The sequence below is a fragment of the Coenobita brevimanus genome, chromosome 29 (genome assembly GCF_032717465.1).
Source record: "Coenobita brevimanus isolate Jiangsu-jjx chromosome 29, ASM3271746v2, whole genome shotgun sequence".
Lineage (NCBI taxonomy): Eukaryota > Metazoa > Arthropoda > Malacostraca > Decapoda > Coenobitidae > Coenobita > Coenobita brevimanus.
The window spans coordinates 37,741,364-37,767,140 of NC_136982.1; the positions used below are offsets into that span (position 1 = coordinate 37,741,364).

The 25,777-nt window shown below is 43.5% G+C and overlaps 1 protein-coding gene across 1 annotated transcript in view; it reads right to left on the reverse strand.

Moving 5' to 3' along the window:
- The window catches only part of LOC145395054 (extracellular signal-regulated kinase 2-like), a 277,915-nt gene that overhangs the window by 24,690 nt on the left and 227,448 nt on the right, over positions 1–25,777 (reverse strand). The window contains exons 2-7 of the mRNA XM_080268806.1: positions 25,165–25,384; positions 17,284–17,414; positions 15,371–15,540; positions 14,107–14,246; positions 6,709–6,916; positions 1,538–2,058 (exon numbers count right to left, since the gene is read on the reverse strand). Of these exons, the coding sequence (XP_080124932.1) occupies positions 1,538–2,058; positions 6,709–6,916; positions 14,107–14,246; positions 15,371–15,540; positions 17,284–17,414; positions 25,165–25,384 (1,390 nt within the window). The remainder of the gene's footprint in view (positions 1–1,537; positions 2,059–6,708; positions 6,917–14,106; positions 14,247–15,370; positions 15,541–17,283; positions 17,415–25,164; positions 25,385–25,777) is intronic.

A 25,777-nucleotide genomic window follows, 5' to 3' on the forward strand; every position in this document is an offset into this window, starting at 1 on the left:
TGCATGGGTCAGTTTCCCTCACCTGATGGCTGTTTTCCAAGATGCTTGGTTTCCTGTGGCATTCAGTCAAGTTCTCTTGCCTTGAGGATCCTTCTTGGGACCTCATCCCATGTTTACCTTAATCTGCCATCAAGGGCTGTTGTTTCCATGTTCAGGTCTTTCCAGTGCTTCACCCCGTTATTTTCACATACAACCCTCTACATACAAAAAGCGTAACCTCATCAAAACCTCAATGCATGTCCTCTTCAATCTATGCACATATGCGCCAAATTCACTGTGACATACACATCCACCTCATCATTCTTGTTTCATTACACTTACTTCTGTAAACATTTTCCACCTTCACTGCCCATGTTTCACTATCAAACAGCATTACACTACATACACTTGAAGCATTATCTATTTCATGTGTGAAGAGAGTTCCTTCATTCTCAGTTGGTTGAGCTAGTTTCTGCACCCTCACCAACACTGATCATATCCCCCATGTAGCAAACCTCATTCTATAAACTGTCATTCACTGCAATCTACCATGTCATCCAAGACACTATCTATATGTTTATATCCATAACACAATTTTGGTAATTATCTCTGTACTCTGATATTCACTGGGGTCTATACAGACATCCCTGATACATAGTAAGCATTGAGTTTTATACCAATACCCATCATACAATTCATCCATCCATCCATCCATCATCCAATCCTCCATTGCCTCATGAGAAGTGTAGGAGCCTGGGGCTAGGCAGTTGGTCCCGACATTTAAGATTAAAGCAACTAAATCCCCACAGTGCACTGACATCATCTAAGCATTTATTCTTGCTACCAGTCAAGCCCCAGGAACCTATGCTTCTGATGGGGCAGGCATCAAAGGACTAGATGGATGGATGATGACTGCAAAACAATTTTGTTCAGCTGAGATCTTCCTAGTGAAATTGTTAATGCAAGTAACTACTAACATTTCCACATGAGCTATCTCCCATAAGCTTAACAAAACATCTGGCAGCATGGTAGTTAAAAAAAAAAAAAAAAAAAAAAAAAAAAAAAAAAAAATCTAACTAAATGTGTTAAAAATTGCCTCTGGTTACTGTCATTTTTCTGACTCTAAGGAGAGTGCTCTATAACATTTTGCTTTTCATTATCAGGAGAAGTCAGTACTTGGGGGGCTGGTACTTGGAAAGGTACAGTATTCTGTAGGATACCATGCAATTACGATCAATTATGTATATAAAACTTCTTCCCATACCTGTAGATGCAGGTCTAGAAATTATCACTATGCAAAGGTTATGTATGCTGACATGAAATACTACCGTACTTTATTATGGTGTCAGATTTCAGTGCAGCAATATGAAGAACTGTCTTGTATAAAATCTTATCTCAGAACTATGACTATCTATGTTTTGGGTAAAATGTATATTTGTTCATATCACTGCAAAATACACAAAGTTTATAAAAAAGGGAACTAATTTAAATCTGCTAACTGAATCTGTGTTTACTACAGACTGACTAGCATGGTTTAATACGTGGATGCTCTTCTTACCCCGCTTCTCCTGCTGCTGCTGTTGCTGCTGCGTGGCTACTGGGGACAAGGATTTTCGCCGACCATTGCTTGCCGGACTGGAGCTGCTGGACGATTTGGCGGAGGACTTGTCACTGTCCTTGGATGACTGACGCATGCAGAATTCCTCTGCTCTTGGGACTGTCTGTCTGTCTAGCTTTCTTGCCACAACTTTTACTTTGATTGGCTGACCGGTCTGTAGTATTTGGGATGTCCCCCCCCCTGCACCTCTGGCAGGGCTAACATTATGTGAATTAGACAGAATATTTTGGTTACTGTGTTTGGATTGAGAGTTACTATGTTCTCTTGGATGGCTTGCTGGAAGGGTGGTCCCTTTTGTATTGATATTAGAAGTGCCAGCTGATGTTTTTAAACGAGTTTTGCGAGAGGCTATGAGCTCATACAGCTTATTGCGGTAGATGTCAACACTAAGTTGCACATCATCACGCAGACATGGCACCACCGCATGTTCCAAGCATGGTTCATTGGCTGAGTTGTGAAACCTGAGGGGAGAGAGAGAGAGAGAAAAAAAAACAATGTCAACAAAAGGAAGGGATGATTTGTGAATTTCCATTGTGTATACTGAATGGAATTACTGCAAATGATTTGGACCACTGGTGAATCTCTGACTCATGTTTTAAGGGGAAATTTTTCAGATTAACTCCTAATGACCGCATATCTCCCAGCCCCCCTATCCCCAGAACATTAAAAAGGGTCAGATTTTTTAACTTTCACCAAGGCACAATTTTTCCTTACAGGTTTTTTGTAAGGAAGAAGGAACCAAAGACCATGAGCCCGCAAAACTGTTCCCTCCAAGAGAAAAACAATATACAAGAAAGAGCCAAATTCAAGATCCGATCATTTCGAGATGCCTGGACACACTGCGTTTGAAAGACTGGAGACCATAGGAAGTAGGAAATACAGACAGAGGGAGAAAGTTCCAGAGTTGACCTGTTGCATAAATGAAGGACTGGGAGTAACGGTTAACTCTTGCATTAGAGAGTTGGACAGAAAAGGAATGAGAGTTTGCTGCTAGACAGGTGCTATGCGCCCGTCGTAGAGGTGGAGGAATGCATGCAGACAGTTCAGAGAAGCAGTGACCACTGATGCAGCAACAGAATAGAGATAAAGATGGAAGAGTGCAGCGAAGAGAAAGAGGTTGAAGGGAGTCAGTAAGAGGAGGGGAGTTAATGAGACGAAAAGCCTTTGACTCCACCCTGTTGAGAAGAGCTGTATGTGGGCAGCCTCCCCACACGTGAGAGTTGTACTCCACACAGGGGCGGATAAAATCCCTGTATAGAGTCAACAATTGCGCAGGGGTACAGAAGGAACAGAGTCGGCTTAGCACACCTAATCTCTTGGAAGCAGATTTTACAAGAGCTGTAATATGATCTTTCCAAGATAAGTCCCGAGTTAATGAAACCCCATGCATGTTCAAGGATGATGCAGGATTAAGCTGAATATTATTAAACATTAGTGGGTATACTTGTGGAAGATTTTGTCGGGCTGATAGGTGTAAGAACCGAGTCTTTGATGCATTAAAAACAACCAGATTATTTTTACCCCAGTCAGAGATATGAGCTAAGTCAGACATTAGGTGTACCATAGCCTCATCCCTTGTTTGCTGAAGTAACTGCTGAGATGGACGTTGAGGGAACCGAATGGAAAGGTGAAGGGTGGAGTCATCAGTGTATGAGTGGATAGGGTTAGATGTATAGCACAGAAGGTCACTGATGAATAAAAGAGAGTCGGTGATAGGACAGAGCCCTGAGGAACACCACTGTTAACAGATCTAGGAGACGAACGATGGCCGTCTACAACAGCAGCTACAGAACAACCAGAAAGGAGCTATCGATGAAGCACAGATAGAAGGATAGAAACCGTAAGAGGGCAGTTTGGAAATTAAAGATTTATGCCAGACTCAATCGAGAGCCTTTGAGATGTCAAGTGCAATGGCAAAGCTTTCGCCAAAGTCCCGAAAGGAGGATGACCAGGAGTCTGAAAGGTAGGTGAGAAGATCACCAGTGGAGCGTCCCTGACAGAACCCATACTGACGATCAGAAAGAAGGTTGTGATAGGAAAGATGCTTTAAAATTTTTCTATTAAGAACTGACTCGAAAACTTTTGAGATACAAGATGTTAAAGCAATTGGACGATAGTTAGAGGGTTGGGAATGGTCACCCTTCTTTGGGACAGGCTGAATGAGAGCAAACTTCCAGCAAGAAGGAAAGGTACAAGTTGATGGACAAAGGCGAAATAGTTTACCTAGGCAGGGCGTAAGCACAGAAGCACAGTTCTTGAGAACAACAGGAGGGACTCCATCAGGCCCATATGCCTTATTAGTGATGGCAGAAAATAAATCAGCTGAAGAAATTTTAATATCAGCCATGAGGAAGTCAGAAGGGGGAAGTGATGGAGGAACAGCACCAGAATCGTTTAAAGTAGAATTGGAGGAGAAAGTCTGGGTGAAGAGATCTGCTTTATCAGTAGAAGAAATAGCTACAGAGCCATCAGAGTAGAAAAGAGGAGGGAAGGATGATGAGGTAAAGTTGTTAGAAAGGTTTTTGGCAGTGTGCCAGAAGGAGTGGGAAGAATTTGAGTTGGAGAGTTGAGAGCATTTAGTACAGATGAAATTATTTTTAGCAGAGCAAAGAACAGACTTAGCATGATTCTGGGCAGAAAAGTATAAAAGATGTGATTCAGGGGTGGGTTGGCTCTGGTACCTTTTATAGGCCCTCTCCTTGTTGCGGACAGCATTAGAACATGCGTGATTAAACCAAGGTTTTCTTGCATTAGTCAAAAGATATGAAAAAGGAATGTATAATTCCATGCCCGAGAAAATAACCTCCGTAATGCGCAAGGCACACTCAGATGGCTCCCCACCATGGAAGCAATAATTATTCCAGGGAAAATCAAAGTAGTACTGCCTGAGGGCCTCCAAATCCACAGCTCCAAAGTGCCACAGATGACGTTTCTTTGGAGGGTCCACAGGCCATACCAGAGCGATAAGACAGGTTAAGGTGATAAGGTTGTGATCGGAGGAGCCCAATGGAGAGAAAAGATTAACAGTGTAAGCAGAAAGACTGGTTGTAGGGAAGAGGTCAAGTATGCTGGAGCTCTCTCCAAGGCAGTCAGTGATATGGGTAGGGTGTTGTACAAGCTGCTCTAGGTCATTAAGGATAGAAAAGGTGTAGGCTTGTTCACCAGATGGATCAGTGAAAGGAGAGGAGAGCCAAAGGTGGTGGTGAACATTGAAATCTCCTAGAATGGAGATTTCAGAGAAAGGAGAAATGGAGGGATTGCATTCCACTGTAGAAGTAAGATAGTCAAAGAATTTTTGATAGTCAGTAGAATTAGGAAATAAGTAAACAGCGCAGATATATTTGGTCAGAGAATGACAGGAAAGCCAAAGCCAAAGTGTAGAGAATTCAGAAGAATCGAGTTCAGGAACACGAGAGCAAGATAAGTTGTTGCGTATATATATACACAACAGCCACCTTTGGCTTTGAATTGAGTATAGTGAAAGTAGGAGGATACAGAAAAGGGTCTGCTGTCAGTTGCCTCAGACAGCTGAGTCTCAGTCAGAAAAAAAAGGTGAGGTTTAGAGAAAGAAAGGTGGTGCTCAACAGAGCGAAAGTTAGAGGAAAGACCGTGAATGTTGCAGAAATGAAGAAGAAGAGAGTCAGACAGTGGTTCCAGGCAGCTCGAGGCGTCACCGGGAGAGGGGCGGAAGGTGGGGGCATTTATGGTCTCCCCCCCCTGGGAACTACGAGCCCACGTGTTTTGCTGCTATGATTATTTTTAATTTTGGAAAAGGAAGTGTGGTATATACTGTGCATGTAGTTTGGTGCTGATAGCTAGAGAAACTTGTATTGGAGAGCATGCTGGCCTACTCTCTGTGTTACTGAGACACTGAAAAAGTTCAGCAAAGGGGGATGGTCAGGACCTAGTCTCAAGAGCTGATGAAACTGGAGCTCCAGCTCTCCCTGTCACCAGCTTTCCATCCACCTTGGGAGTACTGCCCTGCTTGACTGGTGCTACAGTCTACTCCTGTAGAGTATACACACCTGAAAATGTATGTTTCACTCTCATATGCCTTGTGGTTACCACAATAACGACCGTCAGAGAACATCAAAAATAAAAACTGTTACCACTCGTGCATAGAAAGAGAAAAAAAAAAATTGCATCAAAGTAAATTTTGGTCATACTGATTTGGAGTGCTTGATTTTACACACCAGAAAATGTATATTTCACTCTCGTATATCTAATGGTTACTGCACAATTGACTGTTAAAAAAAGAAAAAAAAAGTAACTCCTCACTATGAGCGAGAATGGAACGTCCCTGAGAAATAAAGGGGAATAAGGAGGTGGAGGGAGTGTCAGGGGGCATCAGGAGGGGGGGAAAGGGAGGGAATATGTTTGCCACACACACTCAATATGGTCTAGAGGGGGTATGGGGGTAGCTTGGGTGGGAGGGGACACAGAATGCAGGGTCAAATTGGGCAAAGGGAAGTGGAGAGATGGCCTGGGGAGGAAGGGGTCCCCACACTGGGGGAGGGGGCCAGATCATGCCTCCCACCACCTGATCTCTTAGTTCCCATTGGCCAGGTCCCATATACATCATAAACGAGGCGGTACTACCTACCGCCAGTTTTTGGTAACCTCTGTACCATCGACAGCCATAGAAGACGACTTTATGTGACATTCCATAAGTCATTCGGTGGGCACAGGTCTTCAGAGGTTAAAAAGGTAAACTTTTTAAAAGCACGGTTTGCAGTATGTTACTCAATCCAGCACATCACTGTTATCTAAACGCAAATTTTAGCTCATGGAATGTTACTAATTACAATGGAATGAAGTAACTGTTACTGCCTCAAGCTTGGACCACTAGAGTCCTGATGAAGCATTTTTACCATATCTGACAGTAATGGCCACTCACTCTCAAACAGACATGAAGACACTTTATCCCTGTTTGTTAGCACTTGTAGAATCGTTCACAGAGTTATTGTGCACTATACTTTCTTCACGAAAATTATAGAAGTCCTATTGTTTGAATATACTGCAGAATATTGGTAACTCAGAAAAAGTGAGAAAATTATCTAAAAATTGAAAGGCAAAACAGGCAAAAACATGATATTTTCAAGTGGTAGTACCTAGCAACATATGGGTGCTTGAGTGCTTGTTCTGCGGTCAGCCTGCGGTCGGGGCTGAACACCAACAGTTTTTCTATTAGGTCAATGGCATCACTGGGAGCACCAGCCAATAACTCTCGGAGAGGTCGAGGGCTCCGACCGCTGTTCCCATTACCCAAAGGTTTACTCAATAGGCCTGCTGCATACTGGGATGATACTTGTTGGAGGTCTGAGAAAGAAATATATTTAAATTACGTAAATCTGTAAATACAGTACTATAAAGTAAAACAGCATGGACTGGCATGCGAGGTAATGGATATTTAGACATGGAACTCAATAATGATGTCAGTGCAAAACATTTTTATGTACAAACTAAAGGAAGTCCTGTGCCATTAACACTAAGGAATAAACTGATGGAGAGATGGAGTGGAGAGGTATATGAGAGAGGAGGGTATGAGGCTATGAGCTGGGAGGAAGGCAGTGAAATGGCAAGGGACAGGATGACATGAAGGCAACTTGTTTGTGGCCACCCCTTACAAGATAAAGGCATCTGGCTATAGACAGATAGACACTGGTATAAATTATAAAGAGAAACAAATCAAAGACTGCTGAAAAAAAAATCTAAATATAGCAATCCCTCAATTATCTGGACGCTCCGTATATGGTCATGCTCCATATGCGAACATTAGGCCTTGGCTCTAATAGGTCCGTTTCTGGATTTATTTGTCTGTAACTGGACATAAAAGTTCTGGCTTCAGCGGCTGGCCAGCCTACAAAGTATTTAAAAAAAAAAAAAAAAAAAAAAAAAAAAAAAAAAAAAAAAAAAAGACGGTTGGGTGGCTCACTGGCCTCTCTGTCCACTGTAACCCACAAGCACAGCACACAAGGCTTTCTGGTTCCCTACTGAATGGTCAGAATCCCCCCGACCACCAAGATCACCGGAAACATACTGGCAGCACGCGAGGAAAACAGATGTAACCCTTAAGCTGAGCAAGAATGGTTGTCTGGTTCCCTACCAAATAGTCAAAATCCCCCAGCCACCCTGATCACCGGTGACATTCCGGCAGTGCATGAGGAAGACGGAACTTAACCCACATGCTGAGTGAGAATGGCTGTCCGGTTCCCTGCCGAATGGTTGAAATCCCCCAGCCGCCTAGATTAGTTGGAAACTCCTGGACATGTACAGCCATCCACCCCCTTACCAAACAGTCAAAGTGGCATCACTGTCTGGATTACTCCGCCTCTCCTCAGGCCCATGATGTACGGGGACCCAAAGTTTCTGCCTTGTTGCAACATTTGCCTGGCCAAGCGAAAAGGACCCTTGTGCTCATAGGTCAGTGTGCCGCTCTTTGCTTGCATGCTCATAGCCAAGCATTTGTGCTCATAGGTCAGTGTGCCGCTCTTTGCTTGCATGCTCATAGCTAAGCATGAGTAGAGATATGGCAATGCCATACACTCTCAAGTGCTACCGCACCTCAGTTCCTGTCCTCATCTCTCCACGTGTGAACAAGCCTGGCAGAGGTTAAACGACAGTTGGTTTCATTGCTGCATTTTTGGTGGTGCCCTACCTTCTGCAGGCCTTTATTCTTCTCTGTGGTGTTATTGTGTGAGTGATGATGGCTGCACCATCACCCGAGAAACGCAAGAGGAGAGTTCTGACTCTGAAGAAGAAGCGTGAGATATTGGGCAAGGTTGATGTGGGCTGGCGAACTTCACGCATTCTGCGTGAATATGACTTGGCCCATTCAACCTTGTTTGATATCAAGAAATCATGGGACAAGCTGATTTAGTACAAACAGGACTACAGCAATACCACTTGCAAGGTGACTGGAAGGTGATGTCCCAGCCCCACCATGCCAGCATTGACCAATCGACTTTGGTTTGGTTCCACCAGCCATGGGGTACCGGTGTCATATAGAAATCTGACCTCATGGAAATCTGACCCCCGGGTCACATTTCTGTTATAGAGAACTGACCCACCCTATAGAAAATAGACCCCTTATGTGAATTTGGGTTAGGTTAGGTTAGGTTAGGTTGTTAGGTTAGGGTGTGGATCACTTTTCCATAAGGGGGTCAGAATTCTATAACAGAAAAGTGACCCGTGGGTCACTTTTCCATGGGGGTCAATATTCTATGTGACAGGCGTGCTTGTATGTGGAACCGAGTTGAAGGCTGCAGCCAAAAAGTTTGCACGCTTGCACAGCTTGTACAACTTCACAGCATCCGAGGGTTGGCTCTTCCGGTTCAAACTTCAACATGGACTTACTGGCCGTAAGGCACATGGCAAGGCTTTGGACATGGCAATGGAGGACGTTGAGCTGTTTTGCCAGAAAGTGCAGCACCTGATCGAGGAGGGCCTTGATCTCAGTCAGGTGTACATTGGTGACAAAATGGGCCTGTTCTTCTGCTCCTTGCCCACCAACACCCTGGCGGAAGAGAAGAAGACTGCGCTTGGTCGGAAGTTGTCCAAACGTGTCTCGGTGTTGTGCTGTGCCAATGCTAACAGGATGCACTGCCTCAAACCCATTACTGCTGAACATGCAAAACACCCACGTTGTCTCCAATGACTGATGGATAACCTGCCTGTTGTGTGGTACCATCCTGTGAAGGCCTGGTTTACAGCAAAGATCTTCAGAGATTGGTTCCATAGACAGACACTTTGTCAGGGAGGTTATCTGTTATCAGACAGAGGAACTTGGTTCTGTATCCCTCAGGACCAGGTGAAGGCTCTCCTGATCTTTGACAATGCTCCTCCACATCCACTGGAGGATTTGGTTGCTGATGATGGCCCTATAAGGTGCATGTTTCTGCCACCTAATACGACTGCTCTCATTCAACCAATGGACCAAGATGTTATCATGGCAGCCAAAAGACTGTACCATCAGAGGTTCCTCGACGAGGTGATGGTGGTGCTTGAGGACAATGAAGGTGTCAACACGTGGGAAGCGGATCTTGGAGAATCTGTGACATTACATCAAGTTTGCAGTTTTCAACTGGGCCAGTGCTTGGAAGGAAGTCTCCATCAAAACCTTGGGATGTGGTTGGTCTCGTCTCCTTCAGGGATGCGAGGACATGCACGACTTAGAAGGATTTGACGTGGAATATTTCCATCTTTGGCTACAAAAGGCAGGTGAGGATGTGGATGTCAACAAAGTGAGGGATTGGTTGGACGACGACGATGGTGATCCAGGTTATCAGACACTGTCTGATGAGGAGATCATCGCTGCTGTCTCTGCGGGGCAGACAGGAAAGCAACGAAGACGAGGACCCTGACTCTGGCCACCCCCCAACTCCACCATTCCCTCATCTTGGTGCAATGCATGTCAGCATTGAGCAGGTGCTCAAATATGCCAAGCACCCTCATAAACAGAGAGTTGGCTCCACTCAAGCTGGCAATGGATCTGTGGGCAGTCAGGGACGCTGTCATTCTCCGACAGAATTGCTGCACCTATCATCAGACGAAGATCTACTCCTTCTCCAAGCCTGCCACCCCCAAGAGTGCCAGCCCTTTTTCCCACCATCACCAGCACCACCCTCTCGACCCTAGTCTTCACTCTCAGACCCACTACTGAGCACATTGACAGCCGTTGAGTCGCCGTTAGACATAAGCTTGCAGCTGTCTTCAGAGAGCCCTGAGGTGGGTAGGGCTTCATCACCTCACTGCACGTCCCCACTCATCCACCGGCTTCAGCAGCAGCACCACCACCACCACCACCGCCACCACCACCGGCAGTGAGGGAGGATGGGGGAGAGGAGGAGGAAGAAGAGGAGGAGTTCTTTGACCTTTGTTAGGTGGCTGTGTTACCCACTACATCACATGGGATACGTGTAGACCTGCTACAGCCTGGCGGGTTATGACACCTGTATGCTGTTCACTGGGTGGTAAGTGTAGTGCTTTTAAAAATAATTTTTATTGTTTACTCATTGATTTCTTAGCGTTTATGATTATCGTCAGAGCTGGGCACCGCAATCTAAAATTCAACTCTGTAATCGCAATGCTGCAACCTCTGACCCTTACCTACTGCTACCGTAATTCTGCAATAAACTTGAAACGTGCAATTCCGCTACCTCAATAACGCAACTGCAATCTAGTTTACTGCAACCACAATCCAGTTTCACAATTTTCAATACAAAGTGCACAAACAGGGGGTAAATCAATTGGTAATGTAGTGAGTTATTGTATTTATAATCTATTTATGTGGGGACACTCACCATCCACTCACGATGTAGTGCTGTTCTCAGGTGTCTGCCCTTTCCTCTCCTCCATCCTTCTTTCCTTCCATCCTCTTCTGTCTTTCCTTCAGTCTTTCCTCATCCTTCTGCCTACAGATGACTTTACACTCCCTCTTGTCTTTCATTCCTTCATTCTTTCCTCTTCCTTCTGCCTGTGGATGACTCTGCAATGCGTGACAAGCAAAATGGTTTCCTGCACACCAAGAAACCATTTACTATGCTGGGTGGTAACCATATAACCAAACTTTTGGCGCCTGGTGGTTGAGTGGGTAATTACTGCGCTCCAATCGGATTGAGCTGGTGAAGGTTTGTATCCAAGGGGTGGTTGGGGTATACTGCTCACGTAATGCCACTCAGGGATGAGTGAGGCTGGTCACTCTCATCTTAAACGTCAGGACCAACTGCCTAGCCCTGAGCTCCTACGCTCCTCATGGGGCAACGTAGGATTGGATGACGGATGGATGGATGAATCTATTTATGATATTAATTTCCCACAGTGACATTCAGTCACTGTGACCCTCACTACTCACCAGTGACTCCGTTCCTAACTTTATAAAAATAATACAGCGGGGCCTCATATCTGGCAAATACAGCAGTCTAAAAAAATCACGCCACATGCACTGCCATATCTGGGGCACACTTTAAATGGGGAAAAATTAACAGCAGTCATTTGTCACCCAAAAGTTACCCTATTTTACAGTACATATTTTTGTACTTTTTATCCCGAGGAAGTCAAATATAACTATGCTAAACATCAGCATAAATGTGTAAAGGAAATAAAAACTCACCAATATCAAGTTCAAGAGTGTTTTATTGGACCAAAAATTTGGGTTATTGGTTGACGAATAACTACTTGGTGGCAGCCTGGGTCGTTGCCTCACCATTTCTCCAAAGTTTGCCATCATACTATTGTAACAAGTTCAGCTGAACACAGCCAAACACAAGAACCTGGCACAAAAACTAGTCAGGCAAGGTGGTAGCTGTGGTCTGTGCGGTGGTGGTGTAAACAATGGCATCATCACAAGATGGCCACCAAGTGCCGAGCTGGATGCGCACAGAATTTTGCCTGGCGAGCACCCACCACATATAAGGCTACGTCACCAGATGCAGGGCTTTGGAAAGTTTCTAACCTGTCACCAGATGTGAAACCACCAGATGCAAGGCCCCACTGTGGTACAAGGAAAAGAAATAGCCTTTGTGTCACTCGGGAAAATCAATCTGACCAGCAGCAGAATGCAGTCCATAGAACTTAAATTGATAATTCATAAATATGTGCTTACTCTTGCTGATAATAACTCAGTAAGGCCATAAAAAAAAAGTATTTTCCATGATCACCATTACATTAGCCCTTCAGATCATCATCAGTCAAACTGTAGAACAACTGTGCATGATTAGCTATGCGTGCCACAGAATATACTACGATGATGGTTTACAGTATACCGTATTGTATCGTATCAAATCATTTCTCCTGGCACTACCTATCCCTACTGCTAACTGACGCAGCAATGTCTTGCCTGCCACCACCGCTGGCAGGTAATCCTGTTCAAGCTTGATATTTGTGAGTCATGCTGTAGCCTGTACTAACCGACACCGACCGCCACGTGGGAGACTGTGGACAGGATTGCGATTGCGGAAGTACTTCCACGAGGCAATACCGCAAGTTTTAGACGATTTAGCTGCAATCACAATTCAGCAACTGAAATCGTGCAGACCGCTATTGCGGAAATTGCGGATGGCGGTGCCCATCTCTGATTATATTGCATATTGCAAAGTGTGTTTTGATGTCTAAAAACAGCCTAAAGACTGCAGAACACTGCCAAAATTAGGAGCAGCACTGTGCATATAGTTTTTTTTTTTATATTCCTAGTCTTTAGGATTATACTGTATATTGCAATATGTGCTTTGATGTCAAAAAAACAGCTGGGTGTGCTAAGCCGACTCCGCTCTTTCTTTACCCCTGCACAATTGTTGACTCTATACAGGGGTTTTATCCGCCCCTGTGTGGAGTACAACTCTCACGTGTGGGGAGCTTCCCCACATACAGCTCTTCTCAATAGGGTGGAGTCAAAGGCTCTTCGTCTCATTAACTCTCCTCCTCTTACTGACTCCCTTCAACCTCTGTCTCTTTGCCGCACTGTTGCATCTTTATCTCTTTTCTATCGCTACTTTAATGGTCACTGCTCCTCTGAACTGTCTGCTTGCATTCCTCCACCTCTACGACGGGCGTGTAGCACCCGTCTGGCAGCAAACTCTCATCCCTTTTCTGTCCAACTCTCTAATGCAAGAGTTAACTGTTACTCCCAGTCTTTCATTTATGCAACAGGTCAACTCTGGAACTGTCTCCCTCTGTCTGTATTTCCTGCTGCCTATGATCTCCAGTCTTTCAAACGCAGTGTGTCCAGGCATCTCAAAATGATCGGACCTTGAATTTGGCTCTCTATTGTATTTTGTTTTTCTCTTGGAGGGAACTGTTACTGCGGGCTCATGGCCTTTGGTTCCTTCTTCCTCATATTTAAAAAAAAAAAAAAAAAAAAAAAAAAAAAAAAAGCTGCCAAAATTAAAAGGGGTACTGTGCATATTGGCCTTCTTTGTTGTTGTTGTTGTTTATTGTTTTCTTAGTTTAGAATTATATTGCATATTTTAATGTGTATTTTGATGTCTAAAAAGAGCCAAAGGACTGCAGTATACTGCCAAAATTAGGAGGGGTACTGTACATATTGGCAGGGTTGTGCATATTAGTAGTGTTTTTGTTTTGTATTTTTGTTGTTTATGCATTATTTTCTTAGAGTTTAGGATTATATTGTATATTCCAATGTGTGTTATGATGTCTAAACAGAGCCGGAAAAACACTGAACACTGCCAAAATTAGGCGGAGTACTGTGCATATCGATATTATTATTTTTTTTTATGCACTGTTTTCTTTAGGATTATATTGCACTGCAATGTGTGTTCTGGTGTCTACAAACAGCCGAAACACTACAGAACTGCCAAAATTAGAAGGGGTACTTTGCATGTAGGTTGGGTATGCTGTAGGTAGGGTATGGGTACAGTAGAGGATATTGCTCCACATCCAGACATCGCCCATATCCAGTGGCGCCTCTGGCTCTATTATGCTGGATAATCAAGAGATTACTGTATACATCGAGTAAAATTTCTTCACTGCCCCTTTTCAATCTGATTACTTACCATCTCTGGAGGGTGGAGAGATGACTGCCATTATTCTCTCAATCTGGTCAATTGTGGAGGATCCTGGAAACATCGGTTTACCCAACAACATCTCACCCAGGATACATCCAAGGCTCCACATGTCCACCCCAAGTGTGTATCTGGATGAGTAACACCAAATTATCCTCACTCATTATATGGGGCAAAATGAGGTTGGATGATGAATGAATGAATATATGATCTGAAAGAGTCAAATGTACTGAGTTGCATCACAGAAAGGAGGGTGAAGTGGTTGATAAAATTATCTATAGTACCAGGATTATCAATAAAACAATACAGTAACATAGGTAAGTATTATACATAATCATTATGAATATTTTACAGCACTTTAAATGCATGCATGTTAGCTATGTTTCACCTTATGGCAGATATTCAAACAGCAAAACCTCTCTGGAAGAGAATGGAACAATATAATGGTAAAAAAGATGGAAAAGTAGTGTCCAAGTGCGTGAGTGGTGTGTGAGGTTAGGGTAGCCTGGAGGAACTTCTGTCAAGGCCATTCCCTGTCCAGGGGTCCCCTGGAGGAAACAGGGAGTCTGAGATGGTTATGAGGAGGAGGAGGAGGAGGAGGAGGAGTACAATCTCTTACTACCTCCATACTTACACTCTTATCTACTTCCTTGCACCTTGCCATCATATTTTTTCCTCCAACAGCCTTTCATTCTTCATCCATCTACATGCATTCTTGTAACCAACTAATGCAACTGTCTTCCCTTAATCTCTCCATATGCCACCTTAGCCTAGCCTTACCCAAGATCTTGCACATATCAGCATATAATCTAGTCCTCTTCGGTGACATATTACAGATGCATTTAATAATTTCCATTTCACTTTGCTCATTCTCCCTCCTGACTGCCCACATCCTACTATCATACAACACTGCACACAGCTTATCCTTGTGTAGCCCTACTCATGTCTCTGAGATACTGGAATTCATTAACACACTCAAGGGATATATATAGTATGGCTGTACTGTTTTGTATTTCAATCTATCACTCCTAACTGGGGATGCTCAGTGGCAAAGACATGTTTTAGGGAAGAGAAAAAGCTTGTAATCTGTTTGTCTGTACAGTGTGACTACGGAGGATTCTGTGTAATTATCACTGAACTGCTGAGTACATTTAGCTCTGGAAGGAGTATCTGCAGCTTGGGCATTTACAGGGATTTTGAGAACCAGATCCCCTTGAATTTTCAGGGCATACTGTACCTTCTTTCCCCTCCTAACCTTTTAGAGTTGAGTAGGATTTCAGGAGCTCTGTACCACCTTGTTGCTACATAGTTTGTTAGCGTGGGGTCACCCTGTGGCTCCACTTGTGCAGACGGTTCAACAGATCGTGCCAGGCCAAAGTCTGCCACCTTCACCCGACAGTCACTATCCACCAGCAAGTTGGAAGGCTGGGAGGAGGATGAACATGGGTGAATTTAGGTTGTTTGGAACTGGGTGGCATGATAAGAATAAAGAGAAGCTGAACTGCTGCTGAATACAGCCAGACTATCTGCACAGAAGATAAGGATGGTATATGAGTAACAGATAAGCAAGGGTAAGTAAATGCTGTAAAACAGTACAATGCAGAACAGAAGTTATCATAAATGATGAAGAGGTTTGTTATATTCACATATGATGATGGGGTATGCTATTCTGGTTAGGAGGGAAATTCAAATTCACTTAGTCTCATGAGTTCAATACAGTAACAACCTAATACAGTATTATTTACTGAGGCTGGTCATACCAATGCTATACTGGTTATGACCAGGTAAAATTCAGGGTTGGAAGAAATTCTTACAAAGTGATTTTAAACTATCTCCAGTAACCCCTTCACTGTAATCAGTTTTCCCTCTTTCTCTGAATGATGAAAACAGTTGTACAGTACTGTATTCAACTCAGAAGAGTCTCCCAGAGTACAGGAGTTAAAAAGTGATTAACCTGTGGATTGCGAGCCACAGATTAGGCCGTGCTGGCCGTGCAGCACCACTAACTACTCCACCCCTATGCAAAGTTATACATGGCGTTACACAGAGACAAAGAGAGAGATTTTTTTCTTTTCACCAGATGATGCCCTGGATGTTTTTCTTCAAGTTTATAATAATCCATTCATCCATCCATCATCCAATCCTACATTGCCCCAAGAGGAGAGTAGGAGCCCAGTGCTAGGCAGCTGGTCTCGACATTTAAGATGAGAGTGACCAGCCTGACTCATCCCTGAGTAGCATTACATGAGCAAACAACCCCAACCACCCCTTGGATATAAACCTTCACCGGCTCAATCCAACTGGAGCACAATAATTACCCACTAAACCACCAGGTGCCAAAATTTGGTTATATGGTTACCACCCAGCGTAGTAAATGGTTTCCTGGCGTACAGGAAACCATTTGGCATGTCACTCAGTGTAGAGTCACCCACCAAAAACAAAATTTGTTTTTGTTTTTTCATTTTTTCACTACTTCCCTATGTAAACTTACGCGTGGCCCTACACAAAGATGGAGGGAGATTTTTTTTTTCACCAGATGATGCCCTGGATGTTTATTCTTCAAGTTTATAATAAACAAAAACTAAAAAAAATAAACTTTTGTTCATAATTTTTTGCACACCACGGGGTGGGATAAAAAAAGGTAATTGTGCAATCCATGGGTTAAGGTAGCTAATTATCAAACTTAAATCAATCTGCAGCCCCCCTGAGTGCTCAATGATGTATTTCATTCATATTCATTCATTGCCAGACGCCATGTATCCCACACGGGGTGGCCAAGGGCTTAGAGTTAATTGTTTTACAGGGAGGGGCACTAATCCTCCACCAACCCCACTTGACACGTCAAGTACTGAAGCAAATGCAAGAGGAGATTTTTTTTTTTTTTATAAATTAGTAACCTTCACCTAAATGGCTCACTTGGTAAGCTGCTGTACTCACGCAGTTTCAAGCGCTGGTTCAATGATGTATGCCAGAGAAATTAAAATTTTGACTGGACAAATGGAATAATTACCAGAATAAGAAATAGACACCTACTTTATAAGGGCAAATGAATAAATGCAAAGTAAACCCAGCGTTCTGGGCAATGAGTTAATTATACTGTAATGCAGAACACTATTTTTTATGTGCTATCAATGGATGAATACACAGTGAGAAAAAGGATGTAGCTACCTTGAGATCCCGATGGATAACAGAGCCAGAGTGGAGGTACCGGGCAGCACGGAACAGTTGGTACATGATGTAACGACGGTGAATGTCCTCCAGCACATTGCCTTTCTTGATCACATTGTGCAAGTCCGTCTCTGGTGAGTAAAAGTATACAGTAATACCCTGGTGTATGATATCCCTACATGCGATAACTCGGCTTAACGATGGGGGTAAAAATAACACCATACACCGCCTAACGATGGCCAAACCTTGGTTTATGATGGGTTTTGATTTTTTTTACCAGTTTTTATGAAATTTTAGACTAAAATTGTGTGTTTAGGCTGATTTATAAACAGTTTTTAGACTAAGATTAATGTGTTTTAGCCATAGGTGGGGTGAACATTTTACTAAGTTTGATTTTTTCCAGACATATTTGATGATTTTCAAATTTTATTTGTTGGTTTCAGTGAGTTATTTACAGGTGTTAGGCTCAGGTTAGAGTCTTTTACATCTGTTAGACCATTTAGATTGGCTTTAAACTTGTCTTTGGGCTCATTTGGGTGGGTTTTGGACTTGGTTGGGGGGAGGGAGATCATGGCTGAAAAAAGCATCCCATTACTTTACATATTAAAACTACCCTGAGATACGATACCCTGCATAACGATGGGTTTTTACCTAACAGTACCACACAATTACTCTCCACAAATACACATCACTAACATACCCAACATTATTCTGGGTGGTGATTTCAACGTCAAGGTGTCAGCCTGGCATGTCAACAACCAACCCTGACACAGACAGAGGGCTGGTAATACAATCCCAAACAGATAATCTTTTCATACTCAATAATCTCAATCAACATACCCATATCCTACATCAAGCCCTCTTCCTCCCATCATCCCCAGACATCACCTTTTGCTCCCCAAACCTCGCCCCTACAACATCCTGGAGAGTGGTCAAAACCCTTGGCCCTGACCACCTCACAATCATCATCACTACCAAATCAGTATCACCACAGTTGGCCACAGACACATATACATTAATGATTTGAGAGCCAACTGGAAGGCCTTCACAAATGAAACAGAACAACACTCTGAAACATTAAACAGTACACTCATCACAAACATCAACACCTGCTGTCCACACTTTCAATACAATTATTCAAAATGAAGACAAAAGACACATCCCCAGAGGCAACAGAAAGAGACACAACCCAAACTTCACACCAGAAATTCAGGGCCTCATCAGACAACGGATCACACTACGACACTCCACAACACCCCATACACAAGACACTGTACAACAAATGCAAGAAATCAACACTCAAATAAACAATAAAATATCTGAACAGCAAACACTAAACTGGAATAATTATCTCCAAACACTTGATCACAAAACAAACACCAGCAAAATCCAGAAAACACTACACAGCATCACACTCTCCAACAGAAACACTACACAATCATGTGTTGCCATCACAACAATAGACACCATACCTTCAAACAAACAACAAGCAAACACTCTCATCAATCACTTTTCATATGGCAGCCATCTAAACCCCCATCACGACGACCGACGTGTCATCCGACGCAAGAGACAGTTCCTTACAGACCCAAACTTCGCACGTTTCACTTACAACCAGACGAAGCACACCATTAGCAACCTTAAGCACTCATCTGCCTGTGGACCAGACAACATAAGCAATATACACCAAAAACACCTTGGACCACAAGGCATACAAGCACTTACCAACATATCAAACTACAGCTACTCAAACACGATACCCAACATCCGGAAGCATGGCCTTATCATCACTATCCCCAAACCCAATAAAGACCCAGCATTGCCTTCCTCACACCGTCCCATCACACTCCTCTGCACCCCCTCCACAGTCACTGAACAACTGGTATTAAAACTAGTTACACCTCACACCCCCCTAGCCCCATCACAACAAGGTTTTAGGCCACTAAACTCCACAAACACTCTTCTTACAGACCTTACACAGAGAATTTTTGATGGCATGAATTCAGCTAGGCCACCACACAGAACACTCCTAGTCATACTAGACATTAGCAAAGCACTTGATGCCATCCCCTGCCACAACCTCACAAGCAAAATATTCAACACAAACATGCAAAATAACACAAAATGATGGCTGGCAAACTATTTAGTGGGAAGATGAGCACATGTAACCTTTGCCAGTCAGTCATCGAACATCAGAAACTTCACAAATGGTGTCCCCCAAGGATCTGTTTTGTCCCCTACTCTCTTTAACCTATACATGTATGACATAACCACATCCCACACACCACAAATGCACATAGCTTCCTATGTGGATGACATAACACTTACATGTACAAACCAAAACACAAACACAGCCACACACATCCTCCAACCTTACCTCAACACACTACACAAATGGTTCACCACAAACAAACTCAAAATAGCCCCAGCCAAAGCTTCAGTGACCCTTCTCACAAACTGGACAGAAGAACACTGTCACATTCCACACCTCACCATAAACAACACTCCCCTACCACACATACACTATCTATCTATCTATCTATTGCCAGAAGCCTCAATCCCATTTGGGGTGGCCACAAACAAATCGCCTCCATGTCGCCCTGTCCCCAGCCATTTCACTGCCCCGCTCCCAACTCACCCCCCCCCCTCTCATATACCTCTCCACCCCATCCCTCCATCTCATCCTCGGCCTCCCCCTCCCTCTTCCCCCCTCCACCTCACTCACATACACTCTCTTCATCAGTCTTTCACCCTCCATCACACACATACACACACACCCAAAATCCTTGGTGTAACATACAATACATCAATGTCATTTAAAGAACATATCACAAACATTAAAGATCAATTAACACCAAGACTCAACACCTTCAGGGCACTTGCCCATACAATATTTGAACACAACAAAGAAACCACCACCACAATATACAAACAATATATACGTTCAGTGATGAATTATGCAAGCCCTGCTTGGGCCTCTTACCTCACTGAAACAAACTACAACACTCTACAGACTGTACAGAACAAGGCTCTAAAAATAATTACAAGCTGCACAGCTACTACACCCACAGTCCATCTACGTCAAGAAACCAAAGTCCTCAAAGTCAAGGATCATCTAGACATGAGAGACACCCAAATTCTCGCTGTAGCCTCCACAAACCCACACCATCCACTACACTACAAGGCAGCACATCCACACACACCAAGGAACATCAAAACAACACCCAGCACATGATATCATACACAAATACTTCCCCCTTGCCTGCCTCATACCAGCTTCCAGAAACATATCCATACTCAAATCACTTGCCACTCCATTCAGTCACTCTAAGACAACACAGCTGCATACACAGCCTCCTGATATCCACCCTTCTGAATTCTGTCTCCCTTGTGAGGACAAGGTCCACCTGCCCAGGCTGAGATGTGGTGCATCATCCAGCCCTCTTGAGTTATCAGAAGAGGCTGGATGACTCTGTCGCTGATGTCTGTCCAGGATGCAACATAGCACCCCATACTAGTAAGCACATTATGGAAGATTGCATTGCACACAATCACCTGCACTCACAACACAACATACACTCCTTGAGAGCTCTGTGGGAATGCCTGGTCTCAGCCGTGGCCTTCCTTAGGGACTCAGGGCTGTTTGGCCAGACTGCCTGGGGAACTACTACTACTACCTAACCAACTGCATCGTTAAACTGGGGTATAACTGTAGTAGCTTACAAAACGGCACTTTGTTAGAAAATTCCAGGTTGATGGGACTGACAGAAGAAACTAGTTTTAAAGTTAGTTTTCCCTGCCTTAATAGTTACAAGAATGGAGAAGAGTACATAGGTATGAAGGATAATCAACAGACTTCACCTAGGCCATTCAACTCACATTTGGCTTTAATTTAGAAAGGGAGGTACTATACTTGCTTAGATGCACACATCACAAGACCCTTTCAACCTATGGATGTCTTTTTAAAATTTCAGTTTGGCTAAATAAGATTATCATACCTAGCTAGGGTAAGATATCATCAGGCTCTGATCTCTGCAACCCATTTACTTCTGGGACATCTTTACTGCTTTAACCTGGCTATGAGTCACTTCAGGTAAGACATTTCTAGGCAGTAGGGGTTAAATGTTGATGAAGTAAGTCTCAGTTACTACTGTAAAGGAAACTGCCTGAAAGGAGCATTGGGAAAGGGCTGTCCCAACCTAAATTCAAGCATTGCCTATACAGTGATTCAAATGATATGTTACCCACCATGAAGAAGTCTCAAAATCAATGACTGTATGTTAGTATTTTTCGTGCCTGCTACATTTAGTATTAATGGACTGAGACCTTAACTCACAACAGACACCTGTAGCATGGCATCTCTTGCCCGATGCCAGTGGTACTTGATCTCAAAAGATGTAACATGCCATTTTTCCAGGCAGACCTGGTTTTCATTACTGACCATTACTTTGCAGTGTGGTTTTATGCACAGGTGCACTAAGTGCCTCAAGGTAAATATGCTAATCCTCTAGTCGTTATTAAGTTTGTACAGCATATGCTGTCATTTGTGTCTATCTATCAACCTTTGGCCAGATGCTTTTATTCAATACCGGATAGCCACAAACAAAACACCCCCATGTTGCCCTGTCCCTGCCATTACACTGTCCTCCCCCAACTAACACACTCCTCTCCCATTTACTACTCCGCTCCATCTCATCCCCAGTCTCCCCCTCCCGCTTCCCCCAACCATATCACTCACATACACTCTCCTCACTAATCTCTCATCCTCCATCCTCTCCACATGGGCAAACCACCTCAATGAATTTCTCCTAATGCTTCTATCACATCCACATCCACACCACAATGCTCCTTCACTTCCTCATTTGTCAGCCTGTCCTCTGTGTAACTCCACATGTTTCTCTCAAATAACTCATTTTCACTGCTCTCACTCTTGACTTGTCTCCCAACAAGATCAAAGTTTCACTTCCATACATTAGAGTTGGTATCACAATACTATCATGTGGTGACTTTTTTACTTCCATGCTCATTTCCCTATTTCTTATCACTACTTTCAATGAACTAGCAACTTTTCTTCCCTGCTGAACCCTTACAAGCAGTTCATCCTCTAATCTTCTATCCTTGCTTACCACACTACCCAGGAACTTAAATGCACTCGCATTTTCCATTTCGTCACCATCCAGCCTCACTGTGCATTCTGTGACTTCATTTCTCTCAAAGACCACAACTTTGCTCCTCCATATATGCACCTTTACAGCAACTGCAAATTGAGACCTCCCCCCACAAGGTATCAAAAAACACAGAAATCATAGTATATCACAATGTTTGTTCATGAAATACCATTCATTAACCCACCCCATCCCGACCGATTTTCCACCACCGACTCCCCCCAATCCTGACCAATTTTGGAAAAAAAAATTTTGGGTCAAACCTCCGCTTTTGCTGAGAAACCTCAAAAATTCATAGAGAAATCGCTCACCTAGGTTTAAAATACTTGATACAGGTAGCAGTACCCCTTACCTTATTGGGTTTTCTATCAGGCTGACTCCAAAGAAAACAAGTTCTATGGGAGGGTAACTATTCCACACCACTCATAAATGGTATTTATTTATTTATTTGGTACGAATTCATATGCAGTATGAGAGTATATTGGTTTTCACACAATAATATAGGCAATATAAGCATTGTTTCACTCACCAGACACATCAACATACCTGATCTTTTATGGTGACATTACCTGATCATCATTTCTGACTGTTTCTTCCACTAATGCTACGTAAACTTTGTCCTCCAAATTGTCATCGATTGGGGAATCACTCCTGCCCTGAATTTCGTACCGTGGCACGACATGCCTTTACTGGCCAGGTCACTGGTAACAGGTGAATTGCCGAGACAATGGTGTGTGTGTGTGTGTGGGGGGGGGAAGTCATGCGGGGTAAGGCACTGTCCCTGCCTGGCATTTTGTAGAGGAAGGTGTCCCGTTTATACGTACCAAAAATCATGTGCAAAAATTGAAAATTGTGCAAATTAGGGACCTTGCAATTGATGCGCATTTATATACATCAACGGGACTGACAGTGACAAAACGTGTGGACGTATATATACATCAACGGGACGCAGCGGGTTAATATGAAATCACGTTTTCCTTGTTTTTCAGAACCAGTTGGATGCGTTTTGGCATGGAATCACTTAGATCTCTAAAGTAATCTAAGGACATTTCTTTGCACCAAACATTTGTCAGTTCAGTCTTGAGGTTGTCCAGATTGGGTGTCTTTTTCTCTGCCAGGATTTTCTTCAAGTTTGCCTAGCAGCTTTCTATCAGATTTAGATCCGGACTGATGCCAGGCCAGTCAAGGACCTCAATCCAATTATCCTGAAGCCATTTTGTCACCTTTCTTGACCTGTGATATGGAGCTGAATAATGCATGAAAAAGTCACACCCATGATTGGCAAAAAAGTATAACAAATGATCTTTCAGAACTTGAATGTACCAGCCACCATTCATCATCAAGTTCTTAGGAAGAAAGTAGAGGCCTCCCCTTCCCATTTCACCTGAGAAACACCTCCATACCATTATTGATTGTGGGTGCTTAACAGTCAGCACCGTGTGAGCAGGGTCATATCGACTACAGGAGGCAGGGCGACGAACCATGCCAGAATGCACCTGGAACACTTGAAATGTGCTTTCATCGGAAAACATAACTTTTCTCCACTCATCCAATGTCCAGTGTGCATACTTCTTGGCAAACTGAATGCGCTGCTTCTTCATGCGGTCAAAGAGAAGCGGTTTCTTGGCTGTGGCGCGGCTTGGCAAACCCAGCTCCTTCTGCAAGTGGTGTTGGATAGTTCGAATTGACAAGTCTTGTAACAGCTGGGGATGCATTCTCTTCAATTCTGCTGATGTCAGTCGAGGATTCTTGAGTACTTCCCTCTTCAGAAGCGTATCTATACCTCTGGAAGTCGTCCTCTTCTTTCCACCACCATGCTTGTGCTCTGGTACAACATCAGGTGGAAGGCCGCGCGTTGCAGCAAGAATCTTCACGACGGTCAACTTTGCATGTCCAGTACGTTCACAAATTGTGTTGATAGGGACATTATCCTGCCTCCATGCAATGATACAGACCCTCTCATCCCTTTAGCAGTACTTTCGAGGCATGACAACTCGACTCTAGGAAAATAACAGGGCAAACAGTACTGCATACAAAAAAAGAGGGAGGTGCAAGCACGGCGCGACAGGAACATATACTCCCACTCTCACTCCTGGGCAAGCACTGACATGCTGAGTGTTTTACCACCTCCCGCCAACACCAGAGGAGTTGCCAGTTACTTCTTACCCATGAAATTCACTTGGTAGAGGTGGAAACACAACGCAGACAGACAACTCCCCCATAGCAATGCTGTGTGTAGGTCCTAAGTCAATTTGCGGTGGGTGTAGATCCCGCTTTTTTCACACACTCTCAAACTCATTCACCAAGCTTTGCAGTTCCCCTTCGTCTTCACTAAACAATACAGTATCATCGGCAAACAACAGAACAGGAAGCTTCCAAATGCTGCCCTCTCTCATTTGGGCTACTACAACATCCACTGCCCTACCTTGCATCTCTTTTATAATTCCATCCACACACAGACTGAAAAACTATGGAGACATGGCACATCCCTGTTTCAATCCAACATTCAGACAGAAAAATTTACTCAGTTCACCATCCACAAGCACTGTAGTCCCAGTGCCCTCAAACACACTCTTCATTGCATTCAACAGCTTCCTATTTACTTCATAATTATATTTTTAATATTTATTTGCAATAGATGTAATCCATCACTAAGGTAATGGAAATTTTGAATCACCTTTCATATACCATGCATGACGTACTGTACTGTACTCACCCATAAACTGAAAGATAAGGTAGATGTCTTTATTGTTGTCAGCTCTGAGGACATTGAGAAGCCGGATCACATTGGGGTGTGAAGAGAACTCTAGCAGGAAGACAATCTCACGGAAAGTGCGCTGGGCATCTGTCTCATTCCGGAAGGCATCAAAAATCTTCTTGACTGCCACAACTTCTCCTGTTCTGCGGTCGATTGCCTTCCACACAATACCATATGCCTGTGGGAGGGAGCTCCAATTAGAGTTTGTCTACTTTAAACTGGAAGAGCTTTTTGTCCTCTTATAGCCTAGCTTATTTCCCAAAACGTCTATCTATCTATCTATTGCCAGATGCCATAATCCCGTAAGGGGTGGCCATTTGACTTTGAGTTATTTGTTTTACGGGGAGGGGCACTAACCCTCCACCAACCCACTTGCTGACACGTAGGGAGCACGTACGAGTTGGTTATATGGTTAATGGCATATAAAGCCAATAGTACAGCTCTACATCCTTTCCATTGCACTTCCTGGTGACCAGCATCTACTTCTAATATTAATCTCTTGCTATAGCTCAGCATTCATAACAGATAATTAGCAATTTCAGACCGAGTTAAAATGGAGAGTAGAGTGGGG